The following is a 17,347-nucleotide window of genomic DNA, read 5'->3' as shown; positions in this document are numbered from 1 at the left end:
GCGTATACAAATCGGCGCAACAGCTTTCGGAAGTGCGCACTACATTTGCAACATCCATAGATATTCTTCAGCAGCACGAGGTATGGATAATGACAGCTCCATCATGCGTGATCATATAACGTGATTCCATTTGCTATACTTTCTTCCCTATTAACGCAAGTGCTGTGTTTCAGGGAGACGACGAAGCTTCCACTACAATCACAACATCCAATTTAGATGATGAAGATGTAAATAAATCGGAGAAATAAGTCGATGAAATGTGATCATATTTAGATTTTCCTTGATTCTTTTGGACAATGCATCATTTGCGGTTATCTCTTTATATGTACCTGTGCGTTCGACCCCAAGTGTGTGTTATGTTTCCAATATTGAAAACCATACTAATCCAAGTACTGTGTTTCAGGGAGACGATGAGCTTCCACCACAATCACAACATCTCATTTAGATGATGCAGATGTAAAGGAATCGTTGAAATAAGTCGATGAAATGTGATCATATTTGGATTTTCCTTGATTCTTTTGGACAATGCATCATTTGTGGTTATCTCTTTATATGTACCTGTGCCGTCGACCCCAAGTATGTGTTGTGTTTCCAATATTGAAAAGCATACTAATGCAAGTACTGTGTTTCAGGGAGATGCGGATGCCTCCTCTCCAATACAACCATTCATGGCAGTCCATGCAGAGCCAGAGGTATGGATACTGACAGTTCCATCGAAATAGATCATGACTGGTCGAATATTTGTCGTTTGATTGTTGCACACAATGTTTAAATCGTGTTTGGCTATTGAGATGTACCTGTGTGTTCGTCCTCGCGTGTGTTTTATGCTAACAATATTTTGATACATAGTAATGAAAGTACTATGTTTCAGGGAGACGATGGAGCCTCATTCCGTGCTGTCTATGCGGATACAGAAAATATAGTCGTTGCAGCGCAAGAGGAAGGGAGGACATGCGGAAACGAATCGGAGCTACAGCGTGCAGATGTTGAAGGTCGAGTCAAAAAAGTTGCAAAGAAAAAAAAACAAAAAAGGTTAGTTACAAACAGATCATAACTTTAAAAAAATGGTTGTGCTGGGGACTATTTTATGTTTTTTCCAGTCAATTCTACTACACTCCATCTTGTGTTTAAACTGAACATCCCTTTTCCAATCTCTCCTCCAGTTACCCGTGGGTGTCAGAACTATACACACACAGACAGTGAAGCGAATGAGAGATGTGGCTTGCCAGACCGTGTACACTATGGAGGAACTATTAATTGAGGCGAGGCGTGTTCAGGCTCGAGATGCTCATGTCCAATGGCCAGAACATGAATTAACTTGTGTTTGGAGACTACAGCAAAGTTGCATTGGACCATAGCTACAGTGCGACCGCACCACCACAAGAAGATGTTATTGAATGTATTGAAGATAGCTCTGAAGTAGTTGCAGATCAATTTACACCATCTACACCCGCCAAAAATTTGCCACCAAAAAACCTGTCGACATTGTTGTGTTCTCCCTTCAATGTTGAAGTAATAGATGTCGAAATGACAGAGAATGAACCAACCGCAGCATCCATAGACGCATCAGAACTTGATATCAGCGATATTACTTTCCAATGTGTTGAAATCTCCACGTCACAGGCCGAAACAACGTTGACGCAGGATGACAGTGTATTGAAAGAGAGCAAATACATTGTATTCGACAGTTGTTTGATGGAAAATATAAGTATGCTGAAATGTGTGCATTCCATTAGAGGGAAAGTATATGGGAAGGCATTGATTAATGTGACTCGTCAAATAAAAGGCAGTAACGTCAAAATAAATGCCGCCTGTAGATTAAATCATAGGTTCTCATGGTCTGCACAACCAATGCTGGGGAAACTGCCAGCAGGCAATCTACTGTGTGCAGCTGCATCACTTTTTAGTGGCTCCAGTTTTAGAAAGTTAGAGGCTTTCTTTCAGTTTGTGGGACTCCATTTCATTTCTAAAGCGCTGTACTACATATACCAACGTGATTATCTGTTTCCGGCCATTATTGATGCTTGGAAAATTGAACAACTGTCTCTAGCAAGTACATTCGAAGGCAAACGATTCAGGCTAGCCGGCGATGGACAGTGCGACAGCACCTACCTACCACTTTCAGGACATGGATAGTAAGAAAATTGTGAGTTCGGTGGTCGTGCAGGTAACACAATGTACATCGTCAGTGGCCATGGAGAAACTAGGATTTATAAAATCAGTGGAATATCTACAATCAAGGGGGAATGCACATCGACCTCATAGCCACGGATAGACATGTTTCAATTGCCAAGACAATGAGAGAGCAGTTCCCACATATTAAACATCAATTTGACGTATAGCATCTTGCTAAATCAATCAATAAGAAAATCTCGGCTGCAGGGAAAAAAAAAGGTTTTGAAAGTATTTTGCAGTGGTCACATTCTATCACCAACCATCTTTGGTGGAGCTCAAAAACTTGTGAGGGGTCAGTGGAAATACTACTTGAAAAATGGCGGTCACTGATGCACCACTGTACCAACGTTCACCGCTGGACAGCAAATGAACATTTCCACCAATGTGAACATGGCCCTTTGTCCCCAGAGGAGGCACGGAAGAAGAAGTGGTTGATTCCATCTTCACCGACACACAAAGCCATTGAGAAGATTGTTTTCGACAAAACTCTATCAAGAGATTTGAGAGGACTGACAGAATTCTGTCACACAGGAGATTTGGAGGTGTTCCACAATATGTGCCTAAAGTACAGGCCAAAGAGCTTGCATTTTAGCTTTCGGGGCATGAAACCTCGCACTCTACTAGCGGTCTTGGCCCATAACAGCAATGTCGGACGTGAACAATCTAGGACTAGGGGTAAAGTAAGGATGCCTCGCTACACTAAGGTGTTTTCAAAACGAAGTAAGCAATGGGTGATCAAAACAGTCTATGATGAAATGCAGTTCGACTTTGTGAAAGGCCTTATTGTTGCTGTGTTAGAGAAGCACAGATATGGAATTTTGGACGTTTCTGTGCAGAGCAGTGATCCATTGCCACCGAACATTGCGACTGTGCCATGCCCACCCGTAGCACAGCTGATTGTGAAGTACAAATCCCGGTTTAAATAATTGCAATACGATTGTCTTTTTGTAAATAAATGTTATTGTACAGTGTACCTGTAAACGTAACCCCTACCTTCACCATCATGGGTGGCGAACAAGCTGGGTGTCATCTTTGAATTCTCTCTATTCACCTCACATATGTGTATGTATATATTTTTCTCATGTCTCATCTCATATAAATGTAAATGCTGCGCACTGTTAACGGAGGGGAGGCTTGCGTATTGCAAATAATAAAACAAACAATAAATCTCACTTTTAACTCAACTCCTGTGGTACTTTATACTTTCCCTGACCTTCTGCAAAAAATTAAATGTCTCAATTTGGGCTGCAAAGCTCGCAGACGAAGGGGACAAAATTGGAGCACTTAGAACGCGCCAGCCAAGCGGGCCGTGGCATTTGGGAGAGAAGCCAGTTCGCATTTGCACATTGAGCCGCACTACATAGACGGATTCTAAACTTCAGGTTCTCACAGATGCCTATACTACGTGATGTTGCAAATAAAGAATGCGAAGGACAGCGCCCAGATGAGGCCCACAAGTCGCACTGGAAGTATAAGGGTCTATTGTTTTTTGACCTTGAGACAGGGACCATGCCGAAAGAACTACATTTGAAGGGAGTGTGCAATAACGTAAGACGATAAGGCAGTAAATTCAGAAACTGGACCGAGTTTCATTTTAGTTCAGTATACGAAAAATCGTTGTCAAGAGCACGGTCCGTTTTATAGACTGCATTACGAAGAGACACAATGGAAATTTCAAATATAATGTAAGTAAATCTTTACACGCTTTTATACCGGAATGAAGATTTAATGAATGGATGCATGAATAAATGAATGAACGAAGAACTAGGAAAAGCAAGTAAAACGTGTTCGTAGTGGGCACATGGGCCTGCAGGTCCACTGGTCTCGCCGATCTCGGTTCTTGCCCCAGCCACTTTTCCCTGCACTGCCTACCTGCACTACGGGACTGTCTCTGTATCCTTCAGCCCCTTCTCCTGGCATTTACCTTGCACTTGCCACCAGCTGGCCCTATTTAATTTGTATTCAACTAACCATGTACAGCCCTTCCCCATGCGCGATCAGAAAGACACCTGGCCTAGTAGGATCGTTGTCTGTCTGCCCTTGTTCCCCACCTGCCTCGTCACGCCTAGAAACACTTGAGTATAGGCGCGTTACAAATGCCATATCATATATCATATCATTCCTCACGCATGTAGACTAACTGTCGTTTATCATTGTGTGTTGGCCTCGATTTATCTTGTTACTTTTCGCATTGATTTTTAGAGACGAACATACTCCATTGAACTATCCTTGCAAGCAAATAGTTTCTGATCGGCCGTAATAAATGAAATGAGTAATATTAATGAAGTTCGGCTAGCGAGACGAATTATAATTTTTTTGTTTTCATAACAGGTATTTGATCCCATTCTGCCACTGCCATCTGTTTGAGACACCGGCGGATGGATTCTTCAGCAGACACCTGCAGCTTCGTGTCAACAACTGGAGCACGATCACCATATTATGGGACGATCGCCAAGGGCCCACATGCCCTTACGCTGTACTAGTGGCTAGAAGCAACATATCAACCTTTACACTGGCCTAGTGCCTACTTGATCGAACAGCCTTGTGGTTCACCGTGCTTCCAAAGTGATTCTTTTTACGAAAATGAACACCCTGTGTACCATAAAGGAACAGCGCGTGACTCAAGATGAAACGGAACAGTTATTGCGGATACAGATAAAAGAAAATAAATGGCTTTCGGAGTTCATATGGCAATTGCTGAACATTCTCTAAACATTTAATGTCAAATAAATGTACTTTACCAAATGTACCGTGTTGCTGTTTCATTTTAAAGTACAGTTTCATATTCCGAATTGTGGCGCGCTGTGTTGTGAGTTGATCTGTGTTGGTTTCCGGGTTCTGTGTGGAGTCGCGCAGAAGACGACTGGGCGCGTTTGCCTACGCAGCACAGTAACGTCACGGAGAGAGGCGGGGAATATGAATGTTTTGATAATGACAGGCTCAGGGGCGGGGGAATTGATTTAGTGCCGCAAAAGCAGGTCAGCCAGGGCGATCGGGGAAAAGATAGGATTATCAGAAAATGGCGGCTCCCTGGTGCTTGTTTTCGCGTGCGTTTAATGGACGAAAACTCGGGTAAGGTCCATAGGAAAGTTTTCTAAAATCGAGCCACTTAGGCTTAAAAAAACATGGCCGACCCGTAGGGACAATACAAATTTTTACTAGACCATGCCTTTAAGGTGGCATTTCATGCAAAACATTCCCCTTGTCAGGTTCACTGACTGTGGACATTATGCATGTCAGTGGTGGCTTGTGAATAATGGAAGGGCATTGTGCAGTGCTAATTATGCACAGGCTGACTTGGGTGTCTAATTGTTTTAGATTAGCCCAGTAATGTAAAAGATTGGGATAGGCTGACTGAGTGCTAGCGAGGCTCATGTTGGTATCGGAACACTTTGCCATTCAAAGGGCTTGTGCTGCAGCCCTTTGAATTGCTGCTCTTCTGGTGCAACCATCAGTATAGTGAGGTGCCCAAAAGGTATCTTGAACATGGTTTGCTGGAAACTAGAAGCAGTCTGCACCACACAACCCAACCATTATCTGTGCCACCAGTGCATACTGATTGTAGATCAGAGTGTGTAAGCCGAGCATTCCCAATGACATACGAGTATTTGAGTTGGACGCACATTGCCTCTATTGAGCCATTTCAAATTAAGCTTTTACAGTATGTAGAAAACGATGTGGGCTTACATGGTGGTTTGCATATCATCTGTGTAAATAAATCTACAAAGGGCATTCCAAAAAATAAAAGTCCTATCTTAGTCTAGAGCCAAGTGCAGTGCAACACCACACCTCAAGCTAAAGAAATCATTTCTATCATAAATAGCAATTGCAAAGTCTTAGATAATTTGGTTAATGCTAATTTCTCCTACACCAAGGTAGTTTCGTTACAGCAATCCATATGCCCAGAGTTGCTTATGTGGAGAGTGCTTTTTGGATTTTAGCCTCGGGAAGGACCGATATATCTTCCACATGCATGTATGCTATGTGTTTTCCTTTTTGTATTAACAGTTGAAGTGGTTTAGGGGGACAAGTAGGTGTATACATTATTATTTCACTGGTTTGCGTCCTCGCTGCACAGATGGACTACCTTGTCTGATGCCCCCCAAGCCCCTGACCTCCCAGCTGAAATACATTTAGTGAAAAATGGTATGACTGTGTAAGGGTGCAGAATGAGGCGACTGACACACAGGTGGCATAGTGATTGCTATAGACTTTCTTTTTTTTCTCAGTATAAAAATAACGAGAAATCCATTATGTCCCTATATATATTACTGGTTTTCCCTGTCTCAACTTAAAGTTCTAATGTGTCTGTTAGGATGTCTTTGTAACTTAGAGTCCACTGTCCTGTGTCAAAACGCCCCCAAATCTATCCCTTACACTTATAACTTAACTAAAAGGTTGTGCCGATGTTCTTGGGCCAGGAGAATGACTCTCACCTCCTGGACTGGATAGCACAGATTTAGTTGTAAGTTCCTCACCAGGGGGAATGACACCCTTCCCCTGGTTTTGATACTTTACAAACAAAAGAATTGCTGATCCTTTAACACTCTGTGTCAGAAAGTTCACTGTTTCTTTACTCCTGGGAGAATACTCCCTTCCCCTGGATCACTGGTTTGATGCTCCTTGCGAGCTCACCTACCAGGAGAATGACTCCCTTCTCCCAGCCTTCCTTGGCTTTGTTCTCACAGTTCACAACACCAGACGGAATGCCTCCCTTCCTCTGGCCTTGTTATATGCTTGGTTTCACAGTTCAACCTCCTACTAGTTTGTTCTGGCAGACCTGGTTCACTCTCCTGCTAGGTACTTCCCCAAAGAAGATAACTTATATTGATCTTCCCTTGTGGGTGCGGTTTTCAGACCTGTATTTCTCTACTACTTTGATTAGACATACCTGGGTTGCTTTCCTACCAGGCACTGCCACGAGGAGCATGAACTTGGGTTAGGTTTCTGTTCTTGGGTTCTCTACCCTTCCTGGTGGTCATTGGCTTTACTTGAACACCACCACAAGTGAGGCTCCCTCCGATTCTCTCTGGGATTCTGTGCGGGTCCCACACCCTTTCTGGTGGTCAATGGAATCTCTGTTTCCACCGGGATGAGGGAGTTTATCCATGAGGCTATGCTTGACTCTTCACTCGACCCCACTGGTTCTCCCATGTTTGCTGTTTTCCAAATGGGACGCGTCCCTGGCTCTTCCAGGGTTCGTAGTTTTTCCCGCTAGCCTCCACGGTCCTCTTCTGTTGTGACTGGCCTTCTCCAGCGGTTCCTCGAGCCCTTCCAATTTTGAACAGTTTTGGTACCGTCACTAAACCTGATGGGCCACTTCCCCCACAAATATGAAACTGTCCCGCCTTTGGCAATTCCAGTAGGAGTCAGCTTTCTGCCGGCTCCTCTGCTGTTTCAGTGACGTCTTGCCCTCTTGCTCCCTTCTCAGGAACAGTGCTTGACTAGACCTGATGTAGTCATACATGGGACTACTATCTTAGTGGTTAAATCTTCAGGCTTGCAGAGATACATGGAAATGTATTGGGGTCTACACTATAGGGAGGGTGCGAAGGGTGGTGAGGGGTGTTGTACCACATTCTCCCTAGATGGTTGTGCTTATGCCTATAGGGGGAGTCTCTCCCGATGAGATCCTCTCGCTGAGTACTACCCCCAGGGGGACTATCGTGTAGAGGCCTTGCCTCATGGGAAGGGGCTCCCCCTTGGGGAGAAGTGACGGCAACCAAGGATTTGTCACAACTGTTGAAAATAACCTAGCTTTTGATGAGTATCCCCTTGTAAATGGTCTCTGTAAGCAATATTACCTGAAATAGTGAGTTGTAGCATCTCCCAGCTTAGGTTTATTGCCTCTACTGTAGCAAGGGCCTATTTAACATATGATGAAGCCGTTACCAATTGGTATGGCCAGCTGCAAAGGGTATTATTGCTATATGCCCCATGGCAGTGATTTCATGGCCTTTGTGTCCTTATTTCTTAAAATATTCTCACAAGCAAATGTTTTAATGAAAAGAAAGTAACCCCATGCAACACTGTAATCCATCGTACGAGTACTTAAAAAATACCCTCGCTTTTATTTTTACAGTGACCGAAGAGCAGCAGTGCAGGCAAGGATTCAAGAGTGGCAAGGGGGGCACACCAGCAAAAGGGTAAGTTAGCGTATAACATTTTAAATGTATAACCAAGAGATGTAGGCAGGTGGCAGAAGGAGTGGGAAAGAGCTGCCAGCTGCCTTATTGGAACACTGGACTTTTATTGGCACATCCAGCCCGCGATAGAAGCAAGCTTCATAGATGGTGCACCCACCCTACATGCTAATTGTTTCCAGAACCCCCATTGCGCTTCAATTTACCCTCCATGGTCTGTAAAATATGAACGGCAGGCAGGGAAGAGAAATCTGTGGGAAATGGCAAATGGTGTCCGCTAGCCTGTTATACCATTTTTGGGAGCTGGATGTTATGGTCTGTGTACACAAGATGACAGCAGAGGGTAGTTTGGCAAAAGTAGATGGCGGGATGCATTGTGAGTTGGCCCTGCACCAAGACAGGTAGATTTAAGGTAATTCGCAGGAGATTAGACAAAGTCTGCAGTGGGGGGGACAGGTTGTAGCCGAGCGAGTGAGAGGCTAAGAATTATATAGAAGAGGAACAGGAGAAAGAGGTGGAGAAAGGCGGAGAGAAGGAGGTGAAACATATAAAGAGCTGAAATAGAGGAGGCATTGAAGCTTCTAACGAGAGGAGGTGCAGAGGGGAAATATCTACAAAGTGGTGTAGGAAATGAGCTGGGGAGACGTTATAAGAAGAGGGATCAGAGGAGAGTGCACACCTGCCCAGGGAGGATGGAGAGAAATTGGTGGAGATACCTATAGAGGAGATTGAGGATCTGGGAAAGGGCGAAGTGGATAAATCACAACATGCAGATGTGGGCCTGCTGGTGTTATGTGATGGCAGCCCGGTACAGCAAATGTCAATTTCAGAGTCTGTGGTCTGGTGTAATTGAGCGTCCTGATTGCCGGTCTTCAGCGAGTAACTGTCTGCTGGCTCTGTGTTTGCAGCTGAAGCTCTCTCCTGTGGGTTGAATGGTCCTTCCTTCGCCGCAAGGATCCCTTGATTTGGTAGGTCTGATATGGAAGAAAGAAAGCATGTTGTAATGCAGGCATGGGATGATTAAAGTGGTACTCATTCCATCCAGGCACATACGGGGGAGCAGACTGGGGCCCTCCCAACTCCCAGCCCCCCCCTCCCTAGGACAGGACTGGCTCTGGCAAACTCCCTGGTGGTCCTCCTGCCCAAGGTTGAAGACTAGACTACCAATGTTGGGAACTGCAACTAAGAATGATTGATCCTAAGCAATAATGGTCAGGTAGGTACAACACAAAGGGGGATCCCTGATGGAAGAAGGTCTTTTCAGTTTTCCTTCCGTTTGAAACGTAAACAAAATGCCCTATGCATTCAAGTCTCTCTCGCTCTCTCTCTCTTTTTCAAGACATCCTACGCTACAACAGTCTTTCCAAAGGATGACCAACTGAAAGTTCAAAACCAACTCTTGATCAGTTGTTAGTCGTATGTATCCTAATCTATGCGCACCAAAGTTCGAACTGATGGCCCAATACAAATATTCTTCAGCCCTACCATTACACAAAGAACAATTGTTCATGGTAGACTCTTGTAGCCGTGCAAAGTCTGACTTTTATTTTTCTACCTCGGTTTTCCCTGGATTTTTCAAGATCACACCCTTGATGCATATATCCTGGGCCTTCAGCCTCGTATGCCTCTGCAGAGTTGCACTGCCTTTTGCTCGCAGTTCACTAGCTTCTTCTTGTTTCTAGCTTATCAGCATTGACTTTCTCAGCCTTTCTGCCATTCAGGTTCGATCTGGTATCAATCAGATTGACCTTCATCCCTGTGAATTGGCTCTTTAGTTTTCGCAGGTCTCTTCTGGGCCTTAGTGCAATGCTGGTTCCTTAAGTGGATTCTACCAGGACCTTGGTTTCACTTCCTAACTTCTCATCTGGTCCCTTCGTGGACCTTCGATTCAGCATCCGTGGCAGTCTATATAATCGGAAATCCACCCTGCCATGCACTTTGTTTCCTCTCTGGCTCCTTAAGATTGCCCAAGAAGGGCAGATTAGTGACTGCCCTTCACTTTGCTCAGGCATGGGGACATTTGCCAAACATTACGGACTGCTTTGGTAGCCAAGAAGAGTATTTTATTTTTAATTACATTTCCTTATTTAGGTTTCCCTCAGGCTTACCGTGTTTCAGATCTTCCCCTCGTAGTGCAGTATTCCTCCAGACTACTCTTGTCTGGCTTCCACCTTCCTTCTGGCTCTACCCTTTGAGTAAGGAAGTGAGAGCAGGCACGTCTGCCTCCTTCTGAGCTTCCTTCAGCACAGTCGCCAAAGAATTGTTCCCCAGCAATAAGGGAGTGTAAACAGACTAGACTGCCTCCTCTTGGATTCTCTACGGTTCTGACATTTTTAACCCCTGTTTTCCTCCTTTAAAAGGGACCTGCCCCCTTGCAGGCATTCCTTTTGACTCCCTGTAATATCCGTTTCTTTTTCCCTTTGTGGTAGGGTGATTTGTAATCATTCTGTAATGCCCAAATTATGGAGACTTGTCTGCCCCCTAGGTTATTGGCTTTTGCTTTGATATGTTGATTGTCTGTCAAGTGGGTGAGACGTTAAAGGGCTGATTAGAGTTTGGGGCCATCATGTAATTCTGACCAGTTTGTTGTGTGAGGCTGTTAGTTTTTGTTCCTTGACCTGCATACTGCTGCTGGTTCCTCTGGAGGATAGCTCAGCGGCAACGTGCTCGCCTTGGAAGCAAGATGACACAGAGCAACACGGGTACGATCCCCGGGGCCGCGCTTAGAAACCTCTGGGTATTAAGCGCGTTATAAATAACCTATCATTTATCATATCGTAGTGCTCTGCACTCCCGAGACCTCTCCTGGCTGTGTTTCTACAGGAAATGTGTATCTTCTGTATCTTTGTGTCCCGCTCATTGGCAAAGCGAAAGAATCATGAACCCATTGTACACACTACTGATCTCCTGCCTCCCAGAAGTATTCCTCGCCATCTCAGGCCCATCATGAGTCTCCTTAGCCATCTCCCTACCAGGTCCTCATGGAGGGCAGCCATATTACGTATGAGGGATGGTAGGTGGCCAAAGGAAAACTCCTGCTTCTACCCTGAGGAGGCTTATCAGGCAGTGGTAGGGCAAACGCACTCCCTCGTGGTAACCCACCCACAAATAATAATATGGGGAGCGTCAGGGGTCAGCAACGCGAGGCGGACGACTGATGATTATTCAAAATATGCCATTTTAGTATAAAATAAAACTTTAGTTAAAGTATTAATGACATTACATGCCTTACTAACCCTACTCTGCTGAGGATTTCCTTGCCTACCCAAAACTAAAGGGAAGCACTTGAACACAGGATGTCTGGCCCTCACACTAAACACTGTGGGGCATGGAAAGGCCCTGTAGAAAGCTTACATCTCCAGGTGGCTCTGGCTGATCCCATGCATTGCCATCAATTGGCCAACAGAGCATTGCCAGAATGGCTGAGAGCCCATTCCAGCAGAGCCATCACTTCAACTACGGCGTTCGTTGCTGGGGTTCCCCTGCTGGATATATACAGGGCTGCTACGTGGTGGTCTACCCACACATTCACGAGGTTCTATTGTGTTGACAGGGATTCCAGGGAGCAGTCTTGTGTCAGCCAAGCAGTGATTTGCAAACCTGTTTGCATGACGTGAGTCTGCTCCAGGGGTAAGTGTACTGCTTCTCTTGAGCCTTGCCACCTCCCATGGTTGTGAAAGTGTATTGCTGTGTAATCATATTCATAGCATGTGAATCCATGTAAGACCCCATGCTGGAGAAGGAACAAATTACTTAACTGTAACTCTTGTTCTCCAACATGGGTCTTACATGGATTCACATGCAGACCCTCCCTCCCCTCTATGGCTCTTCTTGGTTCTGTGAAAAACCCAGGGATTTTTCCCAGATTATTCCCCAGGGTTCTACTACATTAAGGCCCAAAGAGAAATACCTTCTCTCTCAAGTCCTGATTCTGGAGGCAGAATAAAAAGGGACAACCAACTGAGTGGAGAATTCGGGGGAGAATGTGCAAAGGGGAGACTCGATATTCTGCCCTTTTGTAAATCCCATCATCCCCCCACCTTTTTTCTACCATCAGGGAGTATTTGAGTTCACACCCACTCTCCCCCTGCCCAATCCTGAGAAACACTGGGACGAAGAAGAGCCAGATGAGTCATGAGGATTGCACATGGGAATCCATGGGCAATGGATTCCTACGGGCTGTCTCTATCTTGTCCCAATAATGAGATCAGGCAATTACTAACATTTACTCACACCTGACTGCCATTAAACTTCCCCACACGGATAAAAGGCAGAGCACGAGAACACACACTGAGCGAGCTGAAACTGTATAGAGGAGTGGGTGAGCCCAGAGGCCGGAGCGAGCAGAAGGAACTGTCAGAAGTGTCCAGAGGAGAACAGCTGAGAAAGAAAGCACTGACCATGTGCCTGTGAGAGGCTGCATCTTAATAGGGGAGCCGTGTCTCCAGAGGACCAGCAAGGAGGACTGCAGCCTGCTGGCTGAGTTCCCTGGTGGGCTTGTTTCCCCTGGGCTCAAGAACGAAAGCCCAGGTGTAAGAGAGGCAGGCAGGAAGAACTTGACCTCGACCCAGAGAGCTGCATAGAGGTTCTTCGCCAGCGCCGCGCCAACTGTGGAAAGAGAGGAAATCCTGGTAAGCGTGTGTGTGTGGCTGGAGCAAGAATCTAAATATCGAATTTGAGGAAGAAAATGAGAACTAGGAAAAAAGGTCCATGAAAGGCATTATGGGACTTGCAGTGTTAAGTGCGTGATGAAAGACACAAGAAAAGTTAAATAGTTGAGAAGCGAGTGAACTTTTAAAGCAAAATATAATACCCTTGACAGAATGGTCCGGCCCTGCGTACCATTGACAGAGTGGTCCGGCACTGTGTGGGTGCTCAGTCTAAGGTCTCTGTAGGGTATCCAACTGAGAAGTGGCAGAATTGAAAAGTTATAGCTGTAAAAAGAAAGCGTAACTCGAAGTGGTCGTGCAATGGGTCAATCAAAATCCTGTGCACATTCGAAAGTCTTCGATTTTTGATGCAAAAAGGAAGGTTTTGAAATTGAGATGAAATGGTCAGAGCCGGCGGAGGGAGACCAATTGAGAATATTGTGTTAAGGTGGGTCTGAGCCTGGCGGAGGGGGACCCAGGGTGAATATTGAATTGGTCCAAGCCCGGCGCAGGAAGAGCATTTGAAAGCTTTGTGTTAAAGTAGACATGAGCACGGCGGAGGGGAATCCTGAGGTGAATAGTGAATCACCTGAGAAATTGAGTATGTGTGAAATCCTAAGAGAAAAAGAACTTTGTCGCATCAAGCCCTCTGGAAGAAGAGACTTTGAAAGGCAAAGAGACTTGGGCATGTTAGTCCCTGATGCTCATGTTTTAAACTGCATCCTCGTGCTAGAGAAGCCAGAGAGTGTGCTAAGCTCGAGTGTGCCGCCTTGCCCTGTGCTGAAAACATGGGGAAGGGGAGCAGACGGCTCAGATATTCTGACATATCATTTCTTGAACACTTTACTTTTGCATAACATTGTTTCCCACACTATTTGTATTTAGAGTTAAGGATTGGCAATAGGTTTATTAGTATAGGCCCTTTTATTTTGACTAGACACCACTAGGACTGAGTTTTTATTATTTGATGGTAGTAGCTTGCTCCCATCTGTAGATTTAGGTTTAGATAGGCGTTTCTCACACCCTTGTGAAAGTTCAATAAACACCCTTGAACAGTGGTCACTGTCTTACTGTTGATAATTTCTTCCTTATGCTGTAAAGCAGTGATTAGACAAACGTTAACATTGTTGTATAGGAAGCTGGTTACAGCTGAAGCAGAAAACATGGTGCATCGCCTGTGGCTAGCCTTTAACTCCTTGAATGTTCCTCTTAGAAAGGGCTTGCTGAGAAACAGTCTACTGCAGTAGGGTGAGAAATTGAGCTAATTTGTAAATCAGTTTTACGTGGTTTATTGTACTCACAGGATGGAGATCAACAAATTGCGATACTTGCATCAAAAACTAATAGTTATTTGTTTGCTATATTTTTTTTTTAATAAATCTTTTTTTATTGATTTGTTAAACAGAGAACAAAAGAAGAAAAAGAAAGGCAGCACGTACAGCCAGCGCACAAAAAGACATTAGGAGACCTATCATCGAGAACACAATAGATAGCAGTGCTTAACATATTCCCTGACATAAATCCGCACCCCCCACCCGGCAGCTGCGTAGGGCGTCGCCGATGTCCCTTGTTTTGGTCTTAGCATTTATAGTTCCCATTTTCCCCATATTTTCTGGAACTTACGGGGGGAACCCCTCGCATTATAAATTCGCCTCTCCGGGGAGGCGCATCTGTCCATTTCATTGGACCATCTGTCAATGGTTATCCTGTCCCCCGATCTCCATGTGGCTGCCGTGAGTCTCTTTCCTGCACCAAGTGCTACTCCTAGAAACAATCTCTCATACTTGTTAAGGTCAGTTTCACCTCCTATACCCAGCAGGATAAGCTTAGGGTCTCTCGGGATTGTGGAGCCAAGTATTCTGGAGAGGCGGAGTAAACACGCAGTCCAAAACTCCTGCAGCACCCCGCATTCCCACACCAAATGGTAGAAGGTGCCCTCCGCCCTTTTGCATCGACTGCATTCTGCGTTTCCATCCCCACTCCAACTGGCCATTTGCGTTCTGGAGTAGTAGGACCTGTGCAGGATTCGGAGCTGAATCAGCCGGAGTTTGGCATCTATCCCTATTTCCCTCAGGGACATCAGGGCTTCCACCCACTCCTCCGTCTCTAGTGGCCCCAGGTCCTGTTCCCATTTAGCCCTGAGGTTGTCAAGCTCCCTGGATCCAAAGGAGTTAATTGCTTGATAGAGGGTGGAGGTTACCTTGTGGGGGATGCGGTGTGGAAGTATGTTTGTTTCCAGGGGAGAGCAGGCGGGTATATCGGCCAGGTTCGGGAGTTGGGTATTAATGGCGTATGTAAGCTGGAGGTATCTGAAGCGGTCCATGGGTGACAGCCCGTGTCTCGTTCGCAGGGTTTCAAAGTCCGTTATTCGCCCCTCCTGGACAATGTCCGCCAGAGTGGATATCCCTTTCCTCTCCCAGGTTTCGAAGTGGCCCATTTTTTGTATTTCGGGAAGGTGTGCATTACGCCAAAGGGGTTGGATCAGGGTTGGTCTGTCTGCCCAGCCTAAGTATCTGTGTATCTCCCTCCAAACTCGCTGTATATGACGGGACCCGGTCGGCGCTGCTCTTAGGTTCCTTGGGCTATCATATAGTACGTGCAGGGGGGATGGCAAGCCAGTGTCCCCTGGCTCCACGCGGATATGTGGTAGCAGCGGGTCTCCGTGTAGCCATTCATTTGCCACTCCCGCTTGTGCCGCCCAATAATATGTGCGAATATTGGGCAGACCTATACCCCCATCCCACACAGAGCGATAGAGCGTTTTTAGGGCAATGCGCGGCTGTTTTCCTCCCCAGAGAAGTGTACGGAGAGTCCGGTTTATATCTGCGAATATTGTGGCCGGGATGGGGAGCGGGGCATTTTGGAGGACGTACAGAAATCTCGGGAGTGCCAGCATCTTAAACAGTGCCGCCCTCCCGAGTAATGAAAGTGGGAGGGAGTGCCAGTGGGCGACATCGTTCTCCAGTTTTTGCATTATCGGGTGTAGGTTCAGTTTGGGGAAGTCCTGTGTCTTGTTAATACGTATGCCTAGGTAGGTGAAGCCCAGAATTGAAACGGAGTATGGACAGGGATCTGGGATTGCTTCCTCCCCTCCCTGTACCGGGAAGTAAATTGTTTTCTGTGTGTTGACCCGTAGTCCCATGAAGTGTTGGTATTCCTCCAGGGTTCTGGTCACAATCGGACAGGAGATTATTGGGTTGCTCAAATATATCAGAAGGTCATCCGCGTACAGCGAGACCCGTTCCTCCCCGCCCCGTGGCCAGGCGAATCCTGTCCATCGTGTGTCAGTTCTCAACCGGATTGCCAGAGGTTCAATGGCGAGGAGAAACAGCAGGGGAGAGAAGGGGCATCCCTGCCTGGTCCCCCTACTCAGCTGGAATGTGGCGGATGATTTCCCATTGACTCTTACAGAGGCCTCGGGGAGGGAGTAAAGGAGTTTAACCCATGACATGAAGTATTGTCCAAAGCCCATGCGTTCCATTATGTCCCACAGGGCTTCCCATCCCACCGAATCGAAAGCCTTCTCGAAGTCCACCGCCAGGAGGGCTAGTGGAGACTGGATCTCGTCAGCTCGGTCGAGGGCAATCTGGACCCTGCGGAGATTCATTCGGGTGGACTTGCCGGGCATAAAACCACACTGATCTGGGTGAGTTAGGGATCCAATCACCCCCAGCAGTCTATTGACGAGGACTCTGGCTAGCGTTTTTGCCTCCCCATTTATTAAAGAAATGGGCCTGTAAGAGGCGCAGTGCTCCGGGGGTTTCCCTGCTTTGGGGATCACCACTATTGTCGTTTTCCGGAGATCTGGGGGGAGGGTGCCCTGTTCTCTGCTACGGAGGAACATGTCATGCATGTGTTTCGTTGTCGTTGCGCTCAGTTTTTTCCACAGTTCTACCGGGAACCCGTTGGGGCCAGGGGTCTTCCCTGTCTGTAGTTGTGAGAGGGCTTCCCCTACCTCATCCTCAGTGATGGCAGTGTCTAACTGTTCTGTCTGAAGTTCAGAAAGGCGGGGGATCGTGATCTCGTCCAGGAAGTTCGGGACGTTTATTGTGGGGTCTCGTATTTGTGGGGAGTATAGTTCTCTGTAGTAGTTTGCGAATTCCCCTGCGATCTCAGCGTCCCCCGTTAGTAAGTTCCCGTCCTGGGTTTGGATGGCCCGTACTTGTCCTTTGCTCTGTTCCCTGCGTTCCAGCCAGGCTAGTGTTTTGGTGGCTTTGTCTCCTCTCTCGTATATCTGGCTCCGGGCCTGCCAGTGGGCAGTTCGGGCATTATCTAAGGCCCTGTCTCTCAGGATTGTTTGGGCTGTTACCAAGGCCTCATGCGCCTCCTGGGTTCCCTCTTCGAGGAATTGCTCCTCCCACCTAGTTACCTGGACTTCTG

General features: G+C 46.3%; 1 protein-coding gene across 3 annotated transcripts in view; it reads left to right on the top strand.

Moving 5' to 3' along the window:
• Positions 1 to 17,347, top strand: part of ARHGAP40 (Rho GTPase activating protein 40) — a 645,040-nt gene that overhangs the window by 214,628 nt on the left and 413,065 nt on the right. For all 3 annotated transcript variants that reach the window (XM_069652367.1, XM_069652368.1, XM_069652366.1), the window contains one exon: positions 8,258 to 8,321. Coding sequence is in view for 1 of the 3 variants with exons in the window: in XM_069652366.1 (XP_069508467.1) it covers positions 8,258 to 8,321 (64 nt within the window). In the remaining 2 variants the exon portion in view is untranslated. The remainder of the gene's footprint in view (positions 1 to 8,257; positions 8,322 to 17,347) is intronic.

Source organism: Ambystoma mexicanum, chromosome 3p (assembly GCF_040938575.1).
Source record: "Ambystoma mexicanum isolate Mex_15411 chromosome 3p, UKY_AmexF1_1, whole genome shotgun sequence".
Taxonomy (NCBI): domain Eukaryota; kingdom Metazoa; phylum Chordata; class Amphibia; order Caudata; family Ambystomatidae; genus Ambystoma; species Ambystoma mexicanum.
The sequence above is the reverse complement of the archived record's forward strand: the minus strand, read 5'-3'. Positions and strand labels throughout refer to the sequence as shown.